At 42.7% G+C, this 27,210-nt stretch overlaps 1 protein-coding gene and 1 pseudogene across 1 annotated transcript; both read left to right on the forward strand.

Annotated features, from left to right (window-relative positions):
• The first annotated feature begins 7,290 nt into the window (after nucleotides 1-7,290).
• On the forward strand, nucleotides 7,291-7,407 carry LOC130863265 (small nucleolar RNA U3; annotated as a pseudogene).
• Nucleotides 7,408-7,923: 516 nt separating this feature from the next.
• On the forward strand, nucleotides 7,924-26,672 carry Fnta (farnesyltransferase, CAAX box, alpha). The gene is made up of 9 exons (XM_057752577.1): nucleotides 7,924-8,147; nucleotides 9,945-10,030; nucleotides 13,108-13,222; nucleotides 14,159-14,263; nucleotides 19,746-19,872; nucleotides 22,691-22,839; nucleotides 24,670-24,732; nucleotides 25,769-25,940; nucleotides 26,126-26,672. Exons 1-9 carry the CDS (start codon nucleotides 7,948-7,950, stop codon nucleotides 26,240-26,242), a joined length of 1,134 nt encoding a protein of 377 aa, XP_057608560.1. The 5' UTR covers nucleotides 7,924-7,947; the 3' UTR covers nucleotides 26,243-26,672.
• Nucleotides 26,673-27,210: the final 538 nt, after the last annotated feature.

Consider the following 27,210-nt stretch of genomic DNA (forward strand, 5'->3'; position numbering starts at 1 on the left):
CCCCCGCCTCTCTCTCTTTTAAATCTTGGCTTTTTTTTTTTTTTTTTTTTTTTTTTTTTCTTAAATTTGTCTTGCAAAGGTTTCTTCTTGTGCTGGTGAGTTTACACCCAGAACTCTCCCATCTGCAACATGAATTTAGTAATCGTGTCAGAGATCAAAAGTACTGAGGCTTGTTGACTGCTAACCCTGATTACTGCCAGAGAATTGGCTCATAAAAGCGTATGCTGTTTTTGGTTTTGCCTTGTTTCAAAGGATATATGTTTTAATAGTGTAAAAAGTTTGTGCATTTGGGGCCAGAGAACCTAGCTAGCTCCAGTAGCAGAACAGGTGACTAAATTACACAAGACCCTGCCTGGCTTCAGTTCAGGGTTAGTCAGTCTTTGTCTCTCGCTGTCTGTCTGTCTCTTTAACACACACACACACACACACGCACGGATGGACAGGTGCAAACATGTTGCTGTAGAAGAAAGCAACACTGAAGTAGAGAAGCCTGCATTCAACTTTAAGGAAATAGGTCCCTTTTTTTTTCTTTCCTGAGTAAAAAAATCAGAAAGCCAGGATAGTATCACACACCCATAATCCCAACACCAGGCTGAGACAGCAGGACCACAAGTTTTACGTCAGATGAGGCAACATAGAAAATTCAAAGCCTGCCGGGCAGTGGTGGCACGCCTTTAATTCCAGCACTCGGGAGGCAGAGGTAGGCGGATCTCTGTGAGTTCGAGGCCAGCCTGGTCTACAAGAGCTAGTTTCAGGACAGGAACCAAAAGCCACGGAGAAACCCTGTCTCGAAAAATCCAAAAGAAAAAAAAAAGAAAATTCAAAGCCTGTCTGTCTCAAAACAAAAACCAAAAATTTCATGAGTACAAAAAATATGCAGTGTTTTAAATGTTCTATGTAAGTGTTTAATGAGTGAATTTCTAAGTGTCCTAACATCTCCTAGCTTCTTGTACTGTGCATAAAGTAGGTTTTAGACCAAGTCAGTACCACTTGCCATGTGTGGCAGCTTTAACTTGAAGGTGACTCGCACCTGTGATTCTAGCACGGGAAAGGCTGGGATAAGAGGACTTCGCACAAGGATCAGACCATCCGTGGCTACACGGTGAGATTCTGTCAGCGCTTCAGTACAGGTGTAGAGAATGCAGAAAACAGGCAGCCAGCTTACAAGTCAACTAAGTCAGCTGAGGAGCAGCGGCTAAAGGGTTTAACAGGTGAAAAGTGTTTCTTAGAAAAGTTTTGTGTCATCATTTTTGGCCTTGGAAAAACCAAAGCTCCATATTGTGAGCTTTTAATATACTCTTCCCAACGCAAATTGTCAGTGCTTTGTCAACTGATTAACTAAATCATTTTAAATCATTTAATATCTTCAGGCATTTTCCCTTTTATACTTTTAAATTGATTATATTGTCATCAAACAGAAACTGATAATAAATGCTTAACTTATTCTCAAACAAAATTAGTAAACATCATAGCCTTATATTATTTAAATCTATTTATATCTCAGTATCTCATGAAGGTCACCTTTTGTTTCTGCTTTGTAGCTTTAAAGTCATGTTTGACTGTCTTCCACTTCAAAGAGTTAGGACCAAAGAATTTGGTTTTCTTCATGGTTCTCTGCTCTTAGTTTGCTTGAAAGATGAATGCGACCAATTTTTTCTTTATGAAGCAAACATGTGCTTTTCCAGAATGTGACGAGGCGATGGAAAGGCTGGAAGTATGTACTGGTTTTCCTGCACTGTACTAAAGTACTCAATCTAACTTAAAGGATTATGCCGATTTATCGGAAATTTTCTAATCAAACTAAGGGACTTCTTTTAAATGTATGTGTCTGTGTTGGTTTGTTGTTACCATTTTTGATTTCTGGAGTTAGCAATAATGGAGATCCAACCTAAGACCTTGCAGATGAAATTTGAGACAGGTTCTCCCTTTTTCGCCATGGCTGGCCTGGAACTCACCTGCCTCACCTCCTGAGTGCTGGGATTAAAGGTGTGTGCTCCACTACCCCTGACATCAGTTGCAGTTCTTCTGAGTCAGACTCACACTTAGTGACACCTTTCCTGCTAAAAGGTCACAGTGCTCTCCTCGTGTTTTAAAACTTTGATAACCAGGCAACAGAATCACAACAGTATTGCCAATTTCTAAACAAGTTATGAAATTATTACTGTGATCCAAGTACAGATGAGCACGTGATGTGTGTGTGTTTGTTTTGAGTTCTACAAAGACTCAGTATGCTCTAAGTAACGGTTTCGTGCAAATATAGGAAATGACTGCACACGGATGCTGAGCAGTGGTCTGGCACCTCGTTTTCATCTACTTTTTAAAATAGCTTTAGTTACTTACAGTTCAAGTCCACTAAAATACTGTCATCCCTAGTGACATCCCCACTGTCATTTATAGATTCTGTAATTCGTAATATTTTGTACTCTGAAATAATTTCCAGATTTGTTGGAGTTCTCTTTGAGAGCTGCCTACCATTTATAACACACATCTTTTACTATTTTATTATGTCATGGGTAGCAAAATTCAAACATGCTTAGTAATTTGCCTTATTTAGACTAAGAAATTGAAAATATCAAAAATATAAAGATAGAAAGATATTTGTTTCCCTATGGATTTTTTTTTCTTTTTCGGAGGAGCTGGAAAACACCTAAGTATATTGAAGCTGGAGTTGTGCCGACCATGGCCCCATGTGTAAGGCCCGTTCTCAAGTCTCAAGTATTGCTGACCGCTCCTTACGTTGTTGCCAGCTTCATGTTTGACACAGTGGGTGTTCCCCCTTGCATCCTAGCCTTTCTAAAGGTATTATTAGTTACCCCCCACTCTGGAAGACTATCGAATTTGTGGTAGTTTTATTCTTTGTAACATAACCCAGAAATGATGTCCACTTTAAGCTCTGCATTTCTCACTTCAAGTCATTTCCAACAACATCACATTACGGTGTTCAAGCCTTTTTCCTCCTGTTTACCCAGTTTGCCAGTTGTGTGCTTTGTCTTACAACTGGCACGTTTCCCCATTGTTGTAAATGGCTTTTTAGAGCTGTCTCCTCCAGTTAGAAATTCTAACTAAAGTCACAACAACAAAGTTCTGAGAAACCATCAGAAGGAAGGGTTTTTAATCTTACATTTCCTTTTGGTTCATTTTGATTTTATGACTGCCAACTTGTTATATATGAGTGTTTATATATGCATATAATATATGTATATGAAAAAGTTAAGATTTGGTCAAACTATATTTTCCCATTCAAGTACAAAAAAATGTTTTCAAGGCTGCAAAAAGTGTACAGTTGTTAAACAAGTTGTAAATAAAGACTTGTATAAAAATCCAGCTCAGATCTTGTTTTTTCTGCTCTGTTACAGACATTTAATGGTTGTCTGATTTTTACACTTGATTGTGCACTTGGTAGTGTTAGGGGGCAGCCGGACATTAACAGTCTTGGAAGCCATGGAGGATGAGTCCTTCCTCAAATCAGCCTTAGCCCACATTCCAGGCAACACTGAAGCAAAGGGAAGCACCACAATTAACACCTTTCCTAAGATTTTACATGAAAGAAGAGAAGAGGAGGTATCAGGACTTAAGGGAAAACTATTTCCTCCTACTCAAAAGAATGGGAGCTGCCTTCTGCCCTGCCCCTAAAATTGCGATACCCACCCACACACACACACAAACATTTAAGGGTTAATCCAAGCCAGGCATGGTGTCACATAACTAATCTCAGCACTCTGATGCAGAAACAGGCAGATCTCTGTGAGTTTAAGACCAGTGTGGTCTGCAGAGAGTTCCAGGACAACCAGATCTACATAGTAGTAAGTCCCTGTCTCAAAAAGCAAACAAAAAGAGTTAATCCAAGTGGGCTCATCAATCATTTGGCCTGAGACCACCCAATATACACCTGAAAACATGTTAAAGCAATTGAAATTGCCTGCCACAAGTGAGAAGGAAACACGGAACACGCAACAAACCCACTTAGGAGTTTATTAGATGGAGTATGTACAGACCTGGAAAGTCACTGTGCAGGGAGAGAGACGAAGATGGTACGTCCAGCTTTTAAAAGCTGCCTAGCGCATGCGCGGAGGGGGTTGACGTGACTATGTCATACACATGACGGGGCTCACGCATGTGCGCAAGGGCTTATCTGAGTCATACTGCATGTGAGACACGCAGGGGCCCTTCAACATCCCCAGGGGCCATTAGGCACTTCTGCCTGAGGACTTGTCTCCACCTGCATGGCCCCTAGACCCCGGAAGTATCAGCCTTATGTGGCTGCAGTCTTTACAGCAATGGAAAGACTAATGTTTCCTTAATGAAAGGATATGCTTAAATTTCACCCCAGAAGACTGTCCCTCGAACATTTTTTTTATTATTTTTTATTTATTTATCATGTATACAGTGTTCTTTCTGTATGTATGTCTGCAGGCCAGAAGAGGGCACTAGATCTCATTACAGATGGTTGTGAGCCATCATGTGGTTGCTGGGAATTGAACTCAGGATTCTGGAAGAACAGCCGGTGCTTTTAACCTCTGAGCCATCTCCCCAGCCCCCCCTCCCCCTTTGAGCCATCTCTCCAGCCCCCCCCCTCGAACATTTTCTTCCAGATCTTCACGCTAGGCCTGCTACCTATTCTGTTCTATCTCAGAAGTTTTCCTTTTCCTCTGTCTTTTTCCAGATACTGGCCAAGGTCCCCAGCACACTTGCCCTGACAGTAAACACTGTCACCTTCTCAGAAGACTCCTTTCAGTCCCACCCCGTGTCCGATCGCAGATGTCCACTGCTGAGCCTGCTTGCCTTTTGGACCCAGCCCAGGAGGCATGACCTCCTTCCTCTCAACATCCCCTTTCTCCCAGCAGCTGCTCACATTTATAGCTTGCCTGCCCTGTTGTTTTTCTCTCACACTTGCAAAATGCTCTCCAGCTTTTTGAATCTTAAAATTCGTTTTTTTTTTTTTTTTTTTTTTTTTTTTTTTTTTTTTTTTTGGTTTTTCGAGACAGGGTTTCTCTGTGGTTTTGGAGCCTGTCCTGGAACTAGCTCTTGTAGACCAGGCTGGTCTCGAACTCACAGAGATCCTCTTGCCTCTGCCTCCCAAGTGCTGGGATTAAAGGCGTGCGCCCTTAAAATTCTTTTATCAACAAAACTAAGAACTCACAAAAGGGAACATGTGTTTCCTAGTAAAACTTAACTTGGGCTGTGTCAAAAGGATGGAGAGGAAGTACTGGAGAGATGCCTTAGTGGTTAAGAGTTTAATTCCCAGCTACCTCATGATGGTTCATAACCATCTGTAATGGAATCTGATGAACTCTTCTGACATGCAGATGTACATGCAAACAGAGCACTCATACATTAAAAATTAACTTTAAAAAGTGCGGATGAGGGAGCTGGAGAAGTCATCCAGCGGTGAAGAGCATGGAGTGCTCTTGCAGAGGACGTGAGTTTGGTTCCCATCACCCATGTCAGATAGGTAATAACAACCACTTACAACTCCAGTAGCCAGGCAGGAAGTATAGGTGGGACAACCAGACAAGAAGTATAGGTGGGACAACCAGACAGGAAGTAGAGGCGGGAAAGGAGAACAGGAGATTTCTGGGAAGGTAGAAGTCCATTCTTCCCCAGTCCTGTCCAGATATCGAAGAAGGAAGATGTGACCTGCCCCACTGAAAAATGTACCGAGTCATGTGGCTAACATATACTAGAATAATGGGCTAATATAAGTTATAAGAGTTTCTGTAGTGCCTCCTAGTTTTCAGTGTATAAACGAATACAAGATGAAAATATTGGCAATCCATTGCTGCATCATAAGTTACCACCAAACTCGCCCATACACAACACAAACACATTTTTTAGCTCACAATTCTCTGGTGTGTGGTGTTTCTCAAGGCTGCCTTTCAGAGCTGGACTGGAGATCTATTTCCAGGTCTGCTCACATGGCTTCGGGCCCTTAGTGTTACTGGATTCATCAAGTCCTTGCTGTGTAGCCTTTCCACAGTGCAACTCATAAAATGAATTTATCTCCCTCATAATGAGGCTGTAAGAGATATGATTGGTCAGGGCACAAGGGAAAACATGATGAGACACAGGCTTGTTGACTTGGATGTGACATCCCGTGCCTTGTGCTGTATCTGACTGGTCACAGGATCCAGCCCATACTCCAGTCACAGTGAGTGCATGAGGATCTGAAGACCAGGAGGCAGGACTCTCAGGAGCACTCTTTAAGGCTGCCTATTGCAGCTTCGAGAGCAAGCCTGCTGACGTCTTTATGTCTGCCCTGTGCCAGCGGTGCCATTCTGTTCTCACTGATGATAGAGTTTCTCTTTATCACTGGTTTGTAGCTATTGATTTCCATTTAACATTTTTTATTTATAGTTAAGTTCATTCAGATTCAAAGTGTATAGTTTTCCTCTAATTTGGAACAATGTAGTCATTTGTCGTAAGCCACATGTTGGGGTGACATCCAGATATCCAGCCTTAATGAAATTCGTACATTCCAGGGTAGGAGCATGAGGATCAGAAGTATTAAGTGAGATATGAGAGAAATCAGACAGAAACCCAGAACAGCACCAGGAGGGAAATTCGGTGAATACTGATCTCCCCGAATTTATTTTTCACATGCTTAAATACTTCACTCCAAAATGGGAAAGGGGAGGCAACAACTTCATCCTGCATGTAGCTACTCCCTAGAACCTCCTGCCAATCTCCTTTGAAGGAGCAGGAATAGCAAGGTGGAGCAGATCCACCTTTATACTCAATGCCTAGAGCGAAGGCCAATAATCCGAACACCTCAGTTGGGCTGAGAAACTCAGCGCAGGAAAGTTGATTTGACTATTAATACCCGTGGCTTCGATCACATACCAACCTCTATTGGGACCTACCACTTTTAGACCCACAGGGTGTGTGTGTCTGGTGTACAGACCAGCAGACGGAATCTTCCATTCCTAAAGTTCCCTTTTCTGCTCTATAAAACCTCCAAGGCCCCACTGCCACCCTTCATTTTTCTAGTTATAAAGGACAATATGCTTCTAAAGACGTCGTTTTCTTTCTTTTGTTTCTGCTTTGCCTCGACCAATCCTGATTTAAGAACCCTCCCTGGACTAGACTGTGATCAGGCACTGGATTTTTGCACTGCTGCCAGTGAACCTTGTACCTAATTGGTAGTAAATATTTGTTACTGAATGTAACTATTCTCTATGGCATTTACAGAGGTGCCTCCCTTTCCCCACACATGCTAACATACATGAGTATTACTCGCACTGAACCCAAACTTAATTTCTAAAGACAAAACCCCTGGGTTGGTACAATTCTGCTTTCCCTCCTGAGCGCGAAGCCGGCTTTAAGGACTGTTTCTCTGCAGCTGCCTCTTGCCATCAAAGATCGTTCTTCTCTTCCTTCCGAGAGTGAGAGGGAAGGAACGCAGTCTGAGTGCAGAAATAAAGTACAATAAAAATTCTGCTTTATATAAACTAGCATAGGGAAAGATTTAATGCGTGAAAGAATATAAAGGTCCTTTCAAGGTTAAAGTGGAAGCCCGAAGGGAGGGGACGGGGCTGTCTGTGGACCGTTTGCAGGGTCTAAAGAAGGGTGCGGCAGGGGACTGGAGAAGTAGCTCGGTGGTAGAGCACATGCCTGGCATGTGCAAGTCTTTGGGTTCCATCCCGTGTGTTGCAAAGAAACAAAAGCGAAGAATTAAAGAAAAGTTACCCGAAGAAGGGGGAAAAAAACCCAGCTAATTCTTAAATGCCATCTAAAGGTCTCTGTGAAGACTTGCAGTCGGGAAGGAACCCTGGAACCCGGGCAGGGAGTACAGCCTATAGGCTGTCCAGGCCAGGCCTCCCGGCCGGGCCCTCTACCCCACGCCTCTATGGTAAGCTCCGAGGAACCGGAAGTAGGCCACGCCGGGGGCGGGGCGGGCGCGGAGTGGGCGGGGCCTCCACCACCACCTCTGCTGCGGACGGAGGCGAGATGGCGGCTACCGAGGGGGTCGGGGAATCCGGGCCGGGCGGCGAGACCGGGCAGTCAGAGCAGCCGCCGCCCCCGCCTCCTCCGCCGCCAGCGCAACAGCCGCAGGAAGAGGAGATGGCTGCCGAGGCCGGGGAGGCGGCGGCGTCTCCTATGGACGACGGGTTTCTGAGCCTGGACTCGCCCACCTATGTCTTGTACAGGTAACGCCCTCCCGTGGGCCGCGGCGCTGGGGGCCCGGGCTGAGCTGCCCCGCCGGGGCTGAGATGCGCGCGACGCTGCAGCCGGGCGGACGGGGTCGCCCTCCGGGTGCGGGCAGGCTGCGGCGGCGCTCCCCTGAAGCTCGGGTGCGGTGACCCTTCCGTGATCCCGCAGTGCCGTCCGGATGCCATAGCCGTCCCTCATCGGAAAGGTGCACTTCTGATCGCCGCTGCGGAATAATTTGAATGGAAGGCTAGGTTGGCTCCTGAGAAACGCTGTCAGGGCTTCCCATGGCTTCTGCTGGCAGGAGAGAACTTTCTTGCCTTTCCCTCGTCTTTGCCACTGCCTGTGTCGATGTCTCCTGTTCTTTCCTGACTCTGTGCCCTAGATCCTTGTGAAAAAGTACTTACTGTCTTCTGTAGTTCTACCTCAGCCCTTTCGATGACTCATTGGCCACGCTTTTATGAATGAGTGAAAGACATGATGCAGAGGTTCCTGCAGTTGAGCGACTTCAAACTGGTTGTGGGGTTCCATGGCTCTCAGAACTTTTCTCTGATTTGGGAATATGTTCTTCAGGTGACTGTCTGGTATCCGAAGCACTAGACGGTGGTGTTTTCCATCTCCCTCTCCAGGCTATAGGTTTTATATAGCCGGTCATTCATTTTCCTGTATTCTTACATAAGAAATACGATTTCAAGGTTAACCGTGTGCCCCAAATCTCTTCTGTCAGTAGCTGTTTAGTACAGGGAAGCAGAAAAGAGTGTAAGTGTAAAAAAAAAGGGGGTGGGGGGTGGGTAAAGAATGGTCACACACTGGGCAGTTCATGGACATCTCCGTGAGTGTCTGTTGTGAATGCTCACAGCATGCTTTAGTCAGTCAAAATAACCTTCAGATATTGACTGGTACTTTCATTTTATATATGAAGAAACGGACATCCACAGAGATGAAATAAGTCCTTAATGTCACACAGGAAGTTGTAAGGCTAATACTGAAACTTAGGCAGTTGTCAGATTCCAGAGCCTTCGCAGACCTCGCGTGCTCCATTACTCCGGGTCCTCGCTCTGCCAGTGTTCACTGGAGCCATCCCTTCTGGGATACAAATAACTAGTGGTACTTAGTTTGATGTGTGTGTGTTGGGACATCACACCTAGGACTTTGTACATGAATTCTACCTCTTGAGATATATCCACAGCCCTACTTTGAGTTTAAAATGTCCTAGTCAAATTCGAGTTTTTAAAAGTACTAACTCCAGAATCTTACTAAATGAATGTGTGAGACTGGTTGTTAAGTTAAAACTTGGGTACTTTTTAGAAGACACCATTTTGCCACACCATACATTTGAAATTGTTGATTCGTTAATTCTTGTAAAAAAGTGCATATTTTATTTTATGTGTATGCCTGTATGCCTGGGTGTATGTCTGTGCTCCTGTGCCTGCAAGAGCCCTTGAAGGTCAAAGAAGGGCATCAGATTTCCTGGAACTAGAATTATAATTTCAAGTCTTCATGTGGGTGCTTCAAACCGAATTCAGGCTCTCTGCAAAAGCAACAGGTGATTTTATCTGCTGAGCCATCTCTCCTGCCTCTTACCCCTTTTTCCCCCTTAATTCAAAGATGGTTTCCATTTTGTATTTAAAAGTGTAATATGGAAAACAAAGTGGCAGAGGTGGGCCTGGAAGAATCCAGGCATCACAGTAAGTTGCTAGCTTGAATGAGTGATTGTTACCATTAAAAATACAAGACTGGAATTGTTTCTCTTCTAACTCGTTTGAGTATAATTATGGTGAACATGTCTGTTTCAGGGACAGGGCAGAATGGGCTGATATAGACCCAGTACCACAGAATGACGGCCCTAATCCAGTGGTCCAGATCATCTACAGTGAGAAATGTAAGTTTGTGTTTATTAGGAAAATCTCCGTAAATTAAACTTCTAACAAAGTTGAAGTTTACAACCATATAGCAAGAAAAGAGAGAGATGTTTATTTAATGAGAATCTAAATTACTTTTGGTGAGTTAATGTTATTTTCTTTGTCATTTGTCTTAATACTTTGTTGAAGGAATAGAAATATTCTAAGTAATGAATGTTACATTATAATACATAATAGCTATTGTATGGTTGTGCTTTTAATTTGCATTTAGAGCATAACAAATGAGTTACTGTTTTATTTAGAATAAGCTTTAGTTGTTCAAGTACCAGCATTTTACGATGTATTTTAGCTATGTAGTGTTGGCCTCAATTGACATGCATGTGCTGATCTTTTCTTTGACAAAGTAGCCTTTTCTTACCACGAATATGACCTGTTTTGTAAGTGGGAGGTCATGCAAATGTTGATTGTTCTTCTAGGAAAGCATAAATAGATGAAATGAAATGCTGTTTTTAGAATTTTATATGTTTTTATGTTCAGATGTGTATGTATTTTTTCTTTCAGCTATAACTTTGTTTTCTGAGATCATTCCTTTTTGCAAAAAGCATGTATTTATTTACTTACTGATTATCAAGTTATGGTAAGAAATGTTTGAAAAAGAAGAACAATGTATGGGGGTTGCCGTATATCAAGTATGAAAATGTAGTACCAAACAGTTAACATGCCGTACTCGTATAGAAATCAGAAGTAAGTCATTAGTATATATGAGGCCTTATGTGTGACTGAGAAGCAATTTGCATGCTTTCATCGATGGCTTGATCCTGCTGGCTGTGCATTTAGATAGAAGCATAATTATATCACTTCTCATATCTTAATGAACATGTAAATAAAGGTGAATTAATGTTCTGAGACAAAAATAAGCTCTATGCAAGTGTAAGAGTCAGCTTGGGTGAGAGTGTGGCTCTGTAGGGCACTGCCTGGTGTATGCAGGGTGCTGGGCTTGATCCCCAGAAGACAGCAGGACACATTGTCAACCCTCTGTAAACAGGGTAAGCAAAGAACATGCTACATACATCTTATTGTGATGTAAGCATTATGAGATTAGATATAAAATACTCGATATTAAGGAAAATTTCAGAGTATATAATTATATGCAAATGTTTTCTGAAATATTTCACGTATTTTTAGAAGAAATAGAAATACACAAAAATGTCTTCCTCACTAGTGATGAGAAGTGTAAACCTCCAACCTTTTCAGATTTGTAAGGTTTCTTGGGGACAGGAGGGAGACCGAGTCTCACGTTAGCTTTGGCTGGCCTAGAACTCACTGTGAAGATCAGGCCTTGAATTCACAGAGATCCACCTTCCTCTGCTTCCTGAGTACTGGGCAGAGGTATTTTCTCAGTTGAAGTTCCTGCTTCCTAGATAACTCCAGCTGTGTCAAGTTGACAATAAATTAAACCTATCAAAAATTGGAAGGTAAATACACCAAAGTTTAAAACTTAACACAGTTGCAGAACCATGAGTTAAAAAGCAGTCAACATTATGGGAAAAGATACTATAGAAAGCAGGACTGCTAATCAGCATTTGGTAAGGAACTCTTAGACAAGAATGAAGAGACAACATTAAAAAATATGAACTGAAAAGTGACAGAAAATGAAAATCCATTAGCCATTAAATAAAATCTATTATTATTAAGGATAAAAGATATGAAAAATAAATAAGGGCCTATTAGACCTAGGAATACGGTTCTGTCTAAAGTTGAAGCTCTCTTAGCTCCATCCATTATAACGGCATGTAGTAGTTCTCAGATGCTGACATTTTTGGAAAGCAGTGCGATAGAACTGTAAAAATTAGAAAGTAGTCAAGTCTTATAACTGATGCTAAAGTTGTTTTTCTTTTAAGATTTACTTTTATACAGATGACTATTTTGTCTGCATGTGTGTCTGTGAACCATAGGCATGCAAGTGTCCATGGAGGCCAGAAGATGGCATAGAAACCTCTGGAACTGGAATTGCAGAGGGTTGTGAGCTGTCATGTGGGTGCTGGGAGCCAAACCCAGGTCCTCTGTGGGAGCAGCAGGAACTCTTAACTGCTGAGCCGTGACTTCAGCCCCTGAGTGCCACTTCTAATATGTGTTCTGGCCTCGCTCTAGCATATGGCATAAGGGAGGTGCTAAGGAGATGCCATGCAGACAAGAGCAAAAGAAGGGCCTGAGTTCTTCCTCGGCGCCCTCACGAAGCAGCTCATAACCACCTGTAACTCCAGTTCCAGGGACTCTGGCACCCATGGATACCTGAGTACACAGTCACACTAAATGAAAATAAAACTAAGTCTTTTTTTAAAAAAGTTATGTGCCAAAGAGTAAGAGCAGAGACTTTGGAGTTCAACTACCTGGCTTAAATTCTGGCGTGTTCATTTTACAGGATCTCTGTCCATGAACACCATTTAACCTCTCTGTAGTCGACACCCATAGAGAAATGTAAATGAGGACAGTGAAAGTAAGTGTTCCAGAGAGAGTGAATTTCTTACATACACACTACAGTGTTTGGCTCATAGTCAGCACCAAGAATATCAGTTGTTAAAATATGCACCCGTTTTGAATCATCAAGATCAAGGAAACCACCTGTGTATCCCAGAGAGAAATAGATTAAAAATAAAGCATGAACCATATAACCATTAAGAAGACTTAGATCAGTTATAACATGAATTTTACATAAGGTATTTGAGAGATTTAGTTTGGCATTAGCCTATAATACATGTGATAAGCATGATTAGTCTTCCAGAGCACATGTGTTGTGTCTGTGACATTGACATGGCACTCACAGTCATTTGCCTCTGCTGACATGGTACACAGCTGTACCTAATTCTTGGGAAGCAGGAAGATTAGGAGTCAAAGCTGGCCTTAGTTATGTAGCAAGTTTAATCTAGCCCGGTATACATGAGACACTCAAAAAATTAATAATATAATAATAAAACAGCCCAGCCTCCCAACTGTTTGACTGTGTTTGCTTCCTGGAATAAATGGTGCACATGCAGATAATACATGTGTGTAAGTACAGTGGGTTTTAAACCGTGGTCCTTGTGTGTCCTGTCTCCAGTTAGAGATGTTTACGATTACTTCCGAGCTGTGCTGCAGCGCGATGAAAGAAGCGAACGAGCCTTTAAGCTCACCCGGGATGCTATTGAGTTAAACGCAGCCAACTATACAGTGTGGTGAGTAATAGACACCATTAATATTTGCTGCTAGCAGGACTCGGGTTTGAGTCCATGACTCCATTTTTAACTGAATTTTAATTTTCATCAAAATAATAATTGACATATTTGTCATAAAGTCTGTTGAATGAAAAATAGCAATCCACCCCTTTCTTTTGTGCACCAGAGTCCCTTTCCATTTTCTTGAATTAACTTCTGTGTACAATATAACACTGTGCTACTGTTTGGTTTTGCATTGTCAACATAATTCTTCCTCTGAAAGTTGCAGAGTTAGCTGTACTTCTTTCTACAACAAATGAGTTATACTTCGTGCTCTCCATGTTTTGTAGTACAATTACATGTCCTTTAATACATTGCTGAAAGGGGTATTTTTAATTTTTTAACTTATATTTGTGTCTGTGTGTACAATGCACAGACACATCACAGCGCCCTTTGGGAGTCAGTTCTTTCCACTGTGTGGGTCTCAGGGATTGGTCTCAGGTCGTCAGGCTTGGTGACACCAGCTGTTTTTGGTTTTTTTTTTTTTTGTTTTTTGTTTTTCAAGACAGGGTTTCTCTGTAGCTTTGGAGCCTGTCCTGGAACTAGCTCTTGTAGACCAGGCTGGCCTCGAACTCACAGAGATCCGCCTGCCTCTGCCTCCCGAGTGCTGGGATTAAAGGCATGCGCCATCACCGCCCGGCTCTGTTTTTGTTTTTTAAGACAAGGATCTAAAAAAAAAAAAAGACAAGGATCTAGTATAGTGCAGGTTGGCCATGAGCTCAGTAGGTAGCTGGGAATGATTTGTGATCTACTGTATCTACTCTCAGGGGTTGAAATTCCAGCTACATGTCTCCATGCCCAGTTTCATGCATGGTAGGCAAATATATATATACAGCTATATATTGAGCTGTAGATCCAGAGGAGTAACCAGAGTGAATGCTTGCTGTTTTGCTATAGGCATTTTCGGAGAGTTCTCTTGAAGTCACTTCAGAAGGATTTGCAAGAGGAAATGAACTACATCACTGCAATAATTGAGGAACAGCCCAAAAACTATCAAGTTTGGTAAGAGGAAAACAGGAGGGATGTATGTCACTCTGCTAATGGCATTTGACACTGGGAGCTGAGATTTCTTTTATCATCTTGTCATTTACATTCAAATTGTAACCAGCCTCGTAGAATTATAAATTTAAACCTTAGGAGCAGCCCTGCTAGAGTGGGAAAATTATGAAAATTGTTTTCTAGTCAGTATAAAATAACCTTTATATTTGATACTTTATTCTTTTATCTAAAAATGTTCATTAGTTTTGTGGATACAGAGAAACTAGAAACAGTCTAAAAGTGAGAGCGAATAACAAAACCAGTTATTTTCAGGTGCATTCTGTAGCAGTTCATCCCATGCGAGAGCTGGTGGGAGAGCAGAGAACAGCAGCAGAGAGGAGAGAGGAGCTGCTGTGCAGACACCCCTGCAGGGGCACACTCCCAGAGACCTAGCTTTCATCAGGGAGTAGGGTATGGACAGCAGAGAGAAAGGACTGGAGTTGGGAGAGCACTCGTCAGAGACTGTACCTGAGCAGCAGACACTGCTGCTGCTCCGTGTGTGCTGTGCTGCTGAGTGGTGGGGCCAGGGGGAGAAAGAGCTGTGTGCGGGAGACTTCTGAGCAGAAGAATGAAAGAGAGCCATGCACTCCGGGATGTGCATATAATTCCATGCGACTAGAATCCATTTCAGGAGTCCTCGAGATACAGGAAGAGTGTGATCTTAAAAGGCCTCATGAACACTAATACGGATTTGGGCCGACCATAGTGGAAATTTCCTTGTGGGGATAGGAGTTGTGGGGGTTGAGACAGGTCCTTGTTGTGTGACCATGGCTGACCTGAAACTGGGTAAGTGGACCAGGCCGGCCTTGAACTTGTGATGCTCATGAGATTATAGATAGGTATGCACCACTACGCCTGGTGATGCATTTTAATTAAGGAAATGATGTGATCAAGTTTGTGTCTTGTAAGCTGTGTTAGTCAGCTATCTATGCCTATAACACTTAGGTCATCAGTTTGTAAGGAAAAAAGCTTTCTCTTGGCCCATGATTTCCAAACTGTGGTTGGCTAGCCCGTTGCTGTTGGGCTGATTTTAAGGCCTGCCTACATTATGGTGGGGGTGGGCATCTGTGGAGAAGGAAGCTGCTTGCTATCAAACCTGAAGCAGAGAGACAAAGGAACCTGTGTCCAGACATGCCCTGCAAGGACACACTCCCAGTGACCTCACTTCCTTTCACCAAGTTCTGCCTACTAAAGGTGCCACTATCTCCCAGGAGCTCAACAGGCTGAGGCAAAGCCTTCCTCACCCAGGCATTTGGGGAATATTCAAGATCCAAACTACCACAGGTTTATGGTGACAGCAGGGTGGAGGGTGGCCTCTACCAAGGTTACAGTCTTGGAGGCTCAGGCCAGGCCATCAGATGTGGTCCAGCTGTAGGGAGAAAGGATGATTAAACTTGGGGAGAAAATTAGAAAAGTAGCCTGTTTTGAAGTTTACGGGAGTGTGGTGGTTTGAATAAGAATGTTCCCTGTAGGCTCATGTGTTTGAACAAAACACTTGTTCCCCATCTGGTGGCACTGTTTGGGAAGGTTTAGGAGATGTGTTGGAGGAAGGATGTCTCTGAGTGGACTCTGAGAGGTAAGGACTCACGGCATTTCCAGCGTGCTCTGCTTTGTGCTCGAGCTCCTGGCTTACTGCTCTCGCCCCCACCGTGATGGTGGTGGACTCTCATTTCTCTGCTGCCTTGAGGCCACGTAAACCGGTTTTCCCTTCTGTAAGCTGCCTTGGTCATGGGTGTTCTGTCACAGCAACAGGAAAAACTAACATAGTGAGTCACAGAAAGACTGTCTGTGTCTGCTGCTTGACCGCTGACTAACAAGTCACAGGTTGTATCAGCTGCTTGACAGCTGCATGGGTGAAGAGTGGCGCTGTCACGGGAGGTGAAGAAGGGCGGGGTCAGTGTTGGACAAGATGGGTTTGGTCAGCTTAAGGAAAACTAAAAGGAGGTAAAGGTTTTTTGGGTGGGGGCCAGTATGAGTGACTGATAAGATATGGGGCACTGTCTGCTTCCTGGAAGTGAAATCATGGCTGTGGATGAGGACATTCAGGGAGAATGAAAGGAGCAGATGGGCAGAGCACCGATGAATCAAGATCAAGAGACGGGTAGAAGCTGACGGTGGAAGCCGGAGGTAGAGCATGTGCTTAGCATCCTAGCGCCCTGGGTTCAGGCTCCAGTACATGTTTATGGAGGGGAAGGATTAGTACCAAGAAAGAAGCTGAGAGCTTGGATAAAAGTTGGGATAAAGATTGGAACGGGGAGTGGTCTTGGGCACAGGTTAGCTGTAGGAGAAACTCTTCATTGCAAATGTAGGTAGGTAGCAAGCATGAGCTGCTATCTGGCTCAGCTGGGTAATGTGTTTTTTTTTTTTTTTTTTTTTTTTTGTAATTCAATTTTATCATGAACTAGTATGTAACTGACATAAATGTAAAATTTTCAAAGAATTGAAACATAAATGATCAACAGTAAATAATGCAACAAGATTTTCCAAATCATGCAACTGGGAGTTGCCATAGACATTTCCTTTTGTAGAAAAGCTGAGACAAGCGACTTCACCATTGTACCCTATGAAACCAGACAGTTGCATGCCTTAGAAATCTGTGTTATAAAATAATTGTTAAGCCAGGCATGGTGACACATGATTGTAACCCCAGTGTTCTGGGGGTCAAGCCAGGAGAGGTAGCTACAGGCCAGTGGGTACAGTGAGACTGTCTGAAAAAGCAAAACAAGAACAATCAGAAGGAGGAAGGAACAATTCAAAAGATTCTTTTAAGTCAGAAAAGAGATTAGCTAGAAATTTTAGACTTAGTGTTCACCCTTTCGACATTCCAGCATGGTGTGGTCATTACAGATGTGTTGGGCTCCATTAGCTATCGTGGGAGGTTGGAGATGCCTGCTTTAGACCGTAAACATACTCTGTTAAGATGTTTTTATATAAAAATCAAAAGTAATACAATACAGATATTTCAGGTATTGTGTTAAGTACATCTAGTTTTCGCTAAAGAGAAGTAGCTTCTTGTCTGGATACTGTAGACGCTGTAACATCTGTCACCCAGTGTTAGCAGAACCAGAACACAGACCCAGCCAGCTGCTGCTGAGCGCCCATCAGTGTTGGTATACATTTTAAATTGTCCACATTGCTGGCTTTCATGCTACATAAGATGAGAATGCAAGTCCTGTACCCTAACTAATTGGTCCTGCAGTTGGGGAATTTTTACTCTAACCCCACGTTGGAATGCCAAAATGTTGTTGGCTGTTTTACTCTTTTGGGGGTCTGCCATGCAGTTCCCAGATAAACACACACAGAGGCTTTTTCTTACTTGTGAATGTGAATGCCTGCTTGGCTTGTTTCTAGCCAGCTTTGCTTAAGTTATCCTGTCTACCTTTGCCTCTGGGCTCTGTCCTCTTCTCACCTCTATGATCTTACTCTCACTCTTCCTCCGTGGCTGCTGTGTGACTGGGTGGCTGGCCCCTTCTTTTTTCACTCCTTGATCTCTTTTCTCTCTTCTTGTGTTCATACTCTCTGCCTGCCAGCCCTGCCTATCCTTTCTCTTGCCTCACTATTGGTCATTCAGCTCTCTTTCAGACAGGCAAAGTAACACAGCTTCACAGAGTTAAACAAATGCAACAACACATCTTTGCATCCTTAAAACAAATGTTCCACAGCATAGACAAATGTAACACATCTTAAAATAATATTCTACAGCAGGTTCTGTTTTGTATTGTTTTTCTGTGGTTTTCTTTTGGTTTTTGGTTTTTCAAAGCAGAGTTTCTCTGTGTAACAGCTCTGGCTGTCCTGGAACTCACTTTGTAGACTAGGCTGGCCTTGAACACAAAGGTCCACTGGCTTCTGCCTCCTGAGTGCTGAGATTAAAGGCCACCCTACTCAGTTTCTTGTTTTATTAAGTTCTCACTGTGAAACTCTGCTGTAAACTATTCCTCTCTGTTTAAGTCTTTAGATCACAAAATATTAGGGTAATATTGTATTGTTTTGTTCTGAAAAGTCAGTTTTGTAAAACTAACAGAACCCTGGGATAAGAAACTGTTAGTAATAGTCAGTGACTGGGAGAGTTTTAATAATAAATCTAGAAGTCTTTCTACCCAGGATGTTCTTTTTCTTTCCCTTTTTTTAAAATATTGATTTTATTAACTCTACATTTTTCTCTGGTCCCCTTCCTGCCTCTCCCCTCCCCCTTCAATGCTCTCCCAAGGTCCCCATGCTCCCAATTTACTCAGGAGATCTTGTCTTTTTCTACTTCCCATGTAGATTAGATCCATGTGTGTCTCTCTTTGTTGTCTAGGATTGTGATTTCTAGGCTGGTTTTCTTTGCTTTATGTTTAAAACCCACTTATGAGTGAGTACATATGATAATTGTCTTTCTGGGTCTGGGTTACCTCGCTCAATTTGATGTTTTCTAGCTCCATCCATTTGTCTGCAAATTTCAAGATGTAATTATTTTTCTCTGTTGTGTAGTACTCCATTGTATAAATGTACCACATTTTCCTTATCCATTCTTTAGCTGAGGGGCATTTAGGTTCTTCCCACTACCTAGGATTTTTTTATTGATAGTATTTTGCCTTTTTCATTTATGTGAGATGAATTCTTTAGGTTTTTCATCCATCTAGTATAGGTTACTAATTGGGCATTGAATTCGCCTTTTTCATGTCACTCCTCATTAGTATTATAAATACTGTAATTTTTTTTTAAAGATTGATATTATTCCAGTACATGTCACACAAATGCAATCTGTAGCATATAAACCAGAGATCTTTCTAGACTATTCACAGGTATGTGTTTCCACCGTGATTCTGTTTTTTTTTTTCCTAGTCATGTGAGGATGAAACCCAGAGTCACACATACTAGGCAGATGCTCTAGTGCTGAGCTAGCTACCAGGCCTCCCAGTGCATCTTAGAATCTTAGGTGTGTGTAATTTTTTAGAGCAAGGAAAACTGAAAATGGAACCCGGTATAAAACACAAGTATTTTTCTAACACAGAAACTGTCTTGTGACAAAGTTGTGACTTGTCCTAGTTATATATTTTCTGGGGCAGAGGTAAGTAAGTTCTGCCAAACTGGTAGAGGGGAGTCTCCTGTAGGTGACATTTGAACATAGTGATAGCTGACTACTTTGCAGTAGAGAGTCGTTAAACTGGGTGGGCTAGTTTCACATCTCTTGTTATCTATGTACAGTGCTTCTGAATCCTGCACAAAAGTCCTAGGCTTTGAAAGCTTACTGACCTTGCAGGTCTGGTTGGAGAGAAGTCATACCTGCTTGTGCACATCTGTCACTGTGCCTCTCAGCTCCCAGTGTGCTGGCATTCTCTGTCACTTAATCTCTTTCTGGTGGTGTTGAGAATTTGCGCCTCTTGAATGCCCAGTGCACCACCTCATGCAGCCTGTAGCTGACATATCATTGGGGCTAACCTAAGCTTTCCCCCTTCTTTCTCAGGCACCATCGGAGAGTCTTAGTGGAGTGGCTAAAAGACCCCTCTCAAGAGCTGGAGTTCATTGCCGATATTCTTAATCAGGATGCTAAGAATTATCATGCATGGCAGCATCGACAGTGGGTCATTCAGGTACTGCCTTCCTTAGGGTCTAAGTATGCGTCTGAATGGGGATCTTGACTTTTTGACCTTCCTACCTTTGCTTCCCAAGTGCTGGGATTCTACTACATTAAATTTTGTGCGCCAGTGGGATTGAACCCAGCGCTTCATGCATGCCAGGCAGTCTATGAGCTTGGTATACCCCAAGCCCTAGTATTTTTTATTTTTTTATTTTTATTTTTTTTATTTTTTATTTTTATTTTTTGGATTTTCGAGACAGGGTTTCTCTGTAGCTTTTGGTTCCTCTCCTGGAACTAGCTCTTGTAGATCAGGCTGGCCTCGAACTCACAGAGATCCGCCTGCCTCTGCCTCCCGAGTGCTGGGATTAAAGGCCACCACCGCCCGGCTAGTATTTTTTATTTTTATTGAAAACTGTAATCAGCTAAGTATGATGGTTTCATATTTATAATCCTAACACTCAAGGAGGCAGAGGCAGGCAGATCTCTGAGTTTTAGGCCACCCTGGTCTACATAGCAAATTCTGTGCCAGACTGGGAGACATCGTTTAACCCTGTGTCAAAAACCAAAGCAAATAGAAAATTGTAATTACATAAAACTGTGTGTTACACACAAATACACACACACCCATGCCCCCTACCTACCACAACAACTTAAACACAGTGTTACGAGTGTCTTTGGAAAGCTACCTCATGTTCTGTGTTTTTACTGACTTCTCAGAGGTTCCGAATGACAGAAGTACAAGAGACCCCTGAGTTACATTGTCGCTTTTAAGTTCCTATAGCTATTATAAAGTTTCTTCTCTTTTTACATTCAATATGTGTGGTTTCATGTTTCTTCTATTTTTACATTCAGTATGTGTGGTTTCATGTTTTCAACCCAATTTTTAGAAGGCAAGATTAGTTTCAACTATAATAAGAGACAAGTGAAGTCTGAAAACTGGAGAAAATCTGTACATTTTTCATGCTAAATAAAATGGGAAGAGGTGTGTCCTCTCAAGTGTGGTGGCATGCCTATGTCCTCTCAGGTGTGATGTCACATGCCTATGTCCTCTCAGGTGTGATGTCACATGCCTATGTCCTCTCAGGTGTGACGTCACATGCCTATGTCCTCTCAGGTGTGATGTCACATGCCTTGTCCTCTCAGGTGTGACGTCACATGCCTATGTCCTCTCAGGTGTGACGTCACATGCCTATGTCCTCTCAGGTGTGATGTCACATGCCTTGTCCTCTCAGGTGCGATGTCACATGCCTTGTCCTCTCAGGTGCGATGTCACATGCCTATGTCCTCTCAGGTGTGATGTCACATGCCTTGTCCTCTCAGGTGCGATGTCACATGCCTATGTCCTCTCAGGTGTGACGTCACATGCCTATACTCCCAGCACATGGGAAGTGGGAGCAGGCAGATCAAGAACTCAAGGCCAGCCTGGGCTACATAAGATCCTGTCTCAAAAAGGAAAAGACAGCCGGGCGGTGGTGGCGCACGCCTTTAATCCCAGCACTCGGGAGGCAGAGGCAGGCGGATCTCTGTGAGTTCGAGACCAGCCTGGTCTACAAGAGCTAGTTCCAGGACAGGCTCCAAAACCACAGAGAAACCCTGTCTCGAAAAACCAAAAAAAAAAACCAAAAAAAAAAAAAATCAAAAAGGAAAAGACGACCGTGTCTTCAGTTTGAAAGTGAGACGTACACATCCGTGGAAGTCTGTGAGATGGTGGGCTGCAGAGAAGGCTCAGTGGTTAGGAGCTCTTGCTGCTCTTGCAAAGACCTAAATTTGATTGCCAGCTTCAGTCCACAACTGGCCCGTAACTCCAGTCCCAGGAGATTTGATGCCCTTTTCTGGCCCCCATGCACATGGTACACAGACATGCATGCAATAAGAACACTCATACACATAAGATTAAAAGTGAAGGAAAACCTGTAAGCCAGTGTTTCTCAAGCAGTGGTGCTTGGGGACGGTCGGCAGGACTAGGCGTGTTCACTGTTTATGGCCCACACAGATAGCGCTCACCTCCATCATTCGTCAGCACAGAATTAGTCACCAAAGTTCCCTTAGTTTCTTATTTTCAGTGTGACTTTTAAAATCAGGAACCAGCTTACTGAAACCTTTACTCTTGCTAGTGTCCAATAAGAAATAAAAATACATTAGCTTTTTCAAAATGCCCTAATCATAAAGTGAAACTTCAATACCGTTCTGTGTTTTCCTCTACGTGTATTTTAAGGTAATTTTATCATGCATTTGCTTTTAAAAATCTGCTTACATATTTTGTTTTTGAGACAAGGATTCAATCTGTAGCCCAAGGTAGCCCCGAATTCTTGATCCTCCTGCCTCAGCCTCCTGAATGCTGGGATAATGGTCTGTGCTCCCACCCCTGCTTACGTATACATTTTGTGATGCTGCTCTCTATTTAATGTTCTGTATTAATACCAAATTGCATTAATTTGTGTGCTCGTAAAGTTACTCAGTCTTTTACTAGTTTGGTTATTATTAATTTTTGCTTGTTTTCCCATTTAAATTTTGATGACTTCTGTTTATTTAGTTTGTGACTTTGTGGGATCTGTGCTCAGTTTTTTTTTTTTTTCTTTTGTTTTCAAGACAATGTCTTACGTGTGGCCCGGGTGGCCTTGAACTTACATAGCTGAGAATGAGCTTGAATTTCTAATCCTCCTGCCTCCATTCTCTGAATGCTGGGGTCACAGGCTGCTCTACACATATGATAACCCCTTGTCTTCAGGCTTAGCTTTTTAACTTTGCTGATGTGTTGTTTGTTTTTTGTTTGTTCATGTTGTTGTTATAAATAATAGGACATTTCTGAGTGGATTTTTTTTAACTTTTAGGAATTTCGACTTTGGGATAATGAGCTACAGTATGTAGACCAGCTTCTCAAAGAGGATGTGAGAAATAACTCTGTCTGGAACCAAAGACATTTCGTCATTTCTAATACCACTGGCTACAGTGATCGTGCTGTGTTGGAAAGAGAAGTCCAGTTAGTATCTGCCTTCACTTATTCCTTCATTATTAAAACCGTGCGTGCCGGTCACGTCTCAGGCACTCAGACGCTGCAGAGACAAGGCTTGCCCAGTCCCGCCCTTATGGAGCTCAAATGGGGCAGATGTGGGAAGCAGCACTCAGGGATAAATTTGCATGTAATGCGGTATATCTCTGTGTTGCAGCCCCTTCAATTTCTTGACTCGTTGGTTCTAGAGATTATGAAGTCCAGTTTCATAATGCCAGGAAATTTCATTCTGGATCTATTTTCACTAAATTCTTGAATTTTAGTTAGTCGTTACTAACCAAATGCCGTGTTACTCCATGTTGTGTTTTTGGCTGGCCAAGTGTGGAGTAGCTCTATCTATTGACTCTAGGTGTTGAATGACGCTCCTAGCTTTAAACAGGGATCACTCCAGACATTGCCAAATGTAGCTTTTGTGGTAAAATCACACAGGCACACAAGCATATACAAGGGCTGCTGTATGCAAAGCTGTGAGTAGACATGTGCAGCTGGAGAGTTTATGTCGGTGAACAGTAGTCGTCTCTACCCTCACACCCTTACTTGTTCATTTTGTTTCAGTGTCTGTTTCACACTCTGAGCATGCATAGTTGGTGTTTGTTTTAGTTTTGGCTCTTAACATTTTTTTTAGATTTATTTATTTTATTGTATGTGTGTGTGTTTTGCCCAAATGTATGTCTCTGTATGACGTATACCTGGTGCCCATGGAGGTCAGAAGAAGGCATCAGTTTCATCTATCACAGCCTGGCTTAGAAGTCAATACATGGACTGATAGGATTTTTGAACTCCTAGTGCTCCTGCCCCCACCTCTGAGTGCTCGAATTATAGGCCTGTGCCACCACACTGATTCCCTTTTTTTTATTTACTATATCATGGCCATATTTCTGTGCAAGCAGAATCTGCTATTGTAGGTTAAGTATACTTTACCTAAATACTTGGGAACAGTCTTGCTTGGGACTTTGGAATAGTTGTGTCGCATTATGATAGTAATTAATCTTGTCTTAGAATATACTATATACTCATGACCACTTTTATCTCTAAATTCCATCGTGGTTTTTTTGTTTGTTTTTTGTTTTGTTTTGTTTTTTGTTTGTTTGGTTTTTTGGAGACAGGGTCTCTGTACCAGGCTTTTTCTTTTGGGCCAGGAGCCAGCTCCCAAACCATGACACAGAGACTTAATACTAGTTTTGAGTGCTCAGCCTTATTTTATGCTTCTTTCTTACTAGCTCTGAAAACTTAACCTGTTTCTCTTCGTCTGCATTTTGCCTCTGAACTTTTCATCCTTTTTTCCTTCTGTGTGTCTTACTTTCACTACTTCTTGTGTCTGTCTGTCTGGCAGCTGCCTGACTTCTTGGCCCCAGGCAGGTCCCTCTCTTTCTCCTTTATTCTCTTCTCCTTCTCCAGTTCTCTCCAGCCTAGATTTCTCCTCCTGTTCATTCTCTCTGCCTGCCAGCCCCACCTATCCCTCTCCTGCCTACCTATTGGCTATTCAGCTTTGTATTAGGCCAGTCGGGTGCCTTAGGCAGGCAAGACGAAACAAATGCAACACATCTTTACATAATTAAACAAATGAAGCATAAACAAATGTAATACACCTTTACATAGTTAAATATTTCACAACAGGTCTTATTGTATAGGATTCTCTTATCTAGTTGGAGCTCTAGTGGTACCAGGAAACACTGGGAGGATCCAAGTGAATGCCTGACAGGAGAGAAATGGGAAAGTGCTTGTCAGGTTCCACCCCCGTGTTTCTAAAACTGTGTTTACTTGGTCTCTTCTTTTAAAATAATATTCCTTTCCTTACAGGTATACTCTGGAAATGATCAAATTAGTACCACACAATGAAAGTGCATGGAACTACTTGAAAGGGTAAGAGGCTGTTTTTGCTGGGTTTTCGTAAGAGAACCACCAGGCTGCTATGAGCAGCATCATGGAATGTCCTCCATCAGAATGCCAAGGAATCTCCTGGGTTGGTACATCTACTAGTAGGAGCAAAGCATGCTCACGGTCCCCTGGCATTGTGCCCTCTGCTTTCCCCTTTTCAGCTCTGGGCACACATCAGCAGCTGTTAGAGCAGTACATGGCGCTGCTGATGTGTTGTGATAGCATTTAGAACTCTGCTAGTATTTTGCTGAAGCCTCTAGAGTTTATGTCACATGATGGACTACACACTCTTGTATATTCCTGCAGGGCAGAATAAACTTGACAAGTTACTTACATGTGTGGCCAGTCTTTCTACTACCAGTGTCCAGTGACAAGTCTTACTCTTAAAATAAGGTTTCCCAGGCCTGGCCCTTCACATGCCCAGAGAGCATGGTGTGGGGCCCAGGACACGTGGAGATGCACCAGGACTTGTGACCCCTAAATAGCCAAAGGTTTGAAGAACCATCTCAAAAAGAAGTAGGGACATCTCTCCTGCTCTTTCCTTTCTTTTTAACTTTACAAAAGAGTTCTTTTCTACTTTAATTGTGTGTGTCAAGTAGTTTAAGTTATAAATGATTGCTTTAAATCTTTTAAAAATGATCTCATTTCTACCAGACTGTTCTCAGACTATGACACTATAAAGCGAAGGCGACCTTGAACTTCATGTTCTCTCCCTCCGCTTTCCAAACGCTGAGATTGCAGGCATGCATCACCATGCCTCGATTATGTGGTGCTGGGATTGCGCTCAGGGCTGTGCATGCTAGGCAAGCCTCTGCCTACTGAACTCCCTCCCCAGTCCAACTTCATTGGATTTTAAATTAATTTTACTCAACTTTAAATCACCATTGATAAGGCCCACATAGCTTTTGTTTTTTTTTTCCAATCCTCATTTGTTCCTAACAAGTTGTTTTCTTTTGTCTCAGGGCTTTCTTTCTTTTTTCCTATTTGTGCTCTCACAGCATGGAGTTTTGTTTTGTTTTAGGATTTTGCAGGATCGTGGTCTTTCCAGATACCCTAATCTTTTAAATCAATTGCTTGATTTACAACCAAGTCACAGTTCCCCCTACCTGGTTGCCTTTCTTGTGGACATCTATGAAGACATGCTGGAAAACCAGTGTGACAACAAGGAGGACATTCTTAATAAAGCCTTAGAGGTGAGTGTACGGAACAGTGTCCTAGAATGGGCTTTGCCCATTGCCGTTGCTCTTGGTGCCACTTTTTATATAGTTTCTTGGGTTGTTCTGTTTGGGGCAGTATCGCGTTGGTAACGTTAAATTGCCGTATGTCCTTGAGGTTGACCTAAACATTTACTTGAACCATTTTTATTTTTCATTTTCAGTTATGTGAGATCCTAGCTAAAGAAAAGGATACTATAAGAAAGGAATATTGGAGATATATTGGAAGATCCCTTCAGAGTAAACACAGCCGAGAAAGTGACATGCCAGCGAGTGTATAGCAGCAAGAGCGTGTGGACGGAGTGGACGCTGCTTTCTCTCTAAGGGCCTCTAGCGCAGGAGTGTAAACCTAGAGCGACCATCCCTTGCCTGTGCGCTAAAGTTGTTGCCCAGGTGCTGTTTTTAACAAGAACTAAGTATGATACTCCTGTGTGCTGATGCTGTTCAGACTAGCTCTAAGAAATCAGTTCTAAAGCAAGGTCACTGGAGGGGAGGGTGGAGTCTTCCCATAAAGGAACTGCTGCTTTTGTAGTCTGCCAACATTTAATCCAGCCCCGCAGAATCCGCTCCTCCGGACAGGTGTGGACAGCGCGAGGCTGTGTGTGTGATGGAGGTGAGCAGGACTGCAGCTGCCGGACAGAGCTGCGGGGCCACACTCACTGTAACCAACTAATGCCAAAAGAAAGGGTTTATAATAAAATCACACGTATCTATAAACAATGCTGCAGTCTTTGGTTTTTAACCGTATACGAAAGACATCATATCAGCTTAGAACGAACAAGGATCCTAGTGCTTTGGAGGCCGAGACAGGAGGATTGCTCTAAGTTTGAGGTTCAGGCCAAATCAAAACATAGAGTGCCCCCCCTTTTTTTTTTACTTTTTCAAGATGGTTTCTCTGTGAAACAGTTCTGACTGTCCTGGAACTCACTTTGTAGACCAGGTTGGCCTCAAACTCACTGAGATCCGCCTGCCTCTGCCTCCCCAGTGCTGGAATTAAAGGCATGTGCTACCATGCCTGGTATGGCCCTCAAAAAAGGAAGAAAAATAACAAAAAAAAAAAAGAAACTGAGGAAGAAAATACTGCTATAAAATTTGTGATTGTGATGAGGTAAATGTGACCTTGTTAAAATGGAACTTGGTCCATTTTGCACTGTAAGCAATCTACTCAAGATAATTTAAACCATGGATTTATTCAGCATAGCCCACAGTCCCGGCCTTATCTGGAAATCTATCCCAAACCCATGCTATA

Source organism: Chionomys nivalis, chromosome 20, assembly GCF_950005125.1.
Source record: "Chionomys nivalis chromosome 20, mChiNiv1.1, whole genome shotgun sequence".
Taxonomy (NCBI): Eukaryota; Metazoa; Chordata; class Mammalia; order Rodentia; family Cricetidae; genus Chionomys; species Chionomys nivalis.

Excerpts from the sequence above, each read along its gene's own strand:
- Fnta (XM_057752577.1), top strand. The coding sequence starts at position 7,948 with ATGGCGGCTACCGAGGGGGTCGGGGAATCCGGGCCGGGCGGCGAGACC. Across the intron at positions 13,223-14,158 it reads GCAGCCAACTATACAGTGTG|GCATTTTCGGAGAGTTCTCT; the intron begins GTGAGTAATAGA and ends GTTTTGCTATAG. Across the intron at positions 14,264-19,745 it reads CCCAAAAACTATCAAGTTTG|GCACCATCGGAGAGTCTTAG; the intron begins GTAAGAGGAAAA and ends CTTCTTTCTCAG.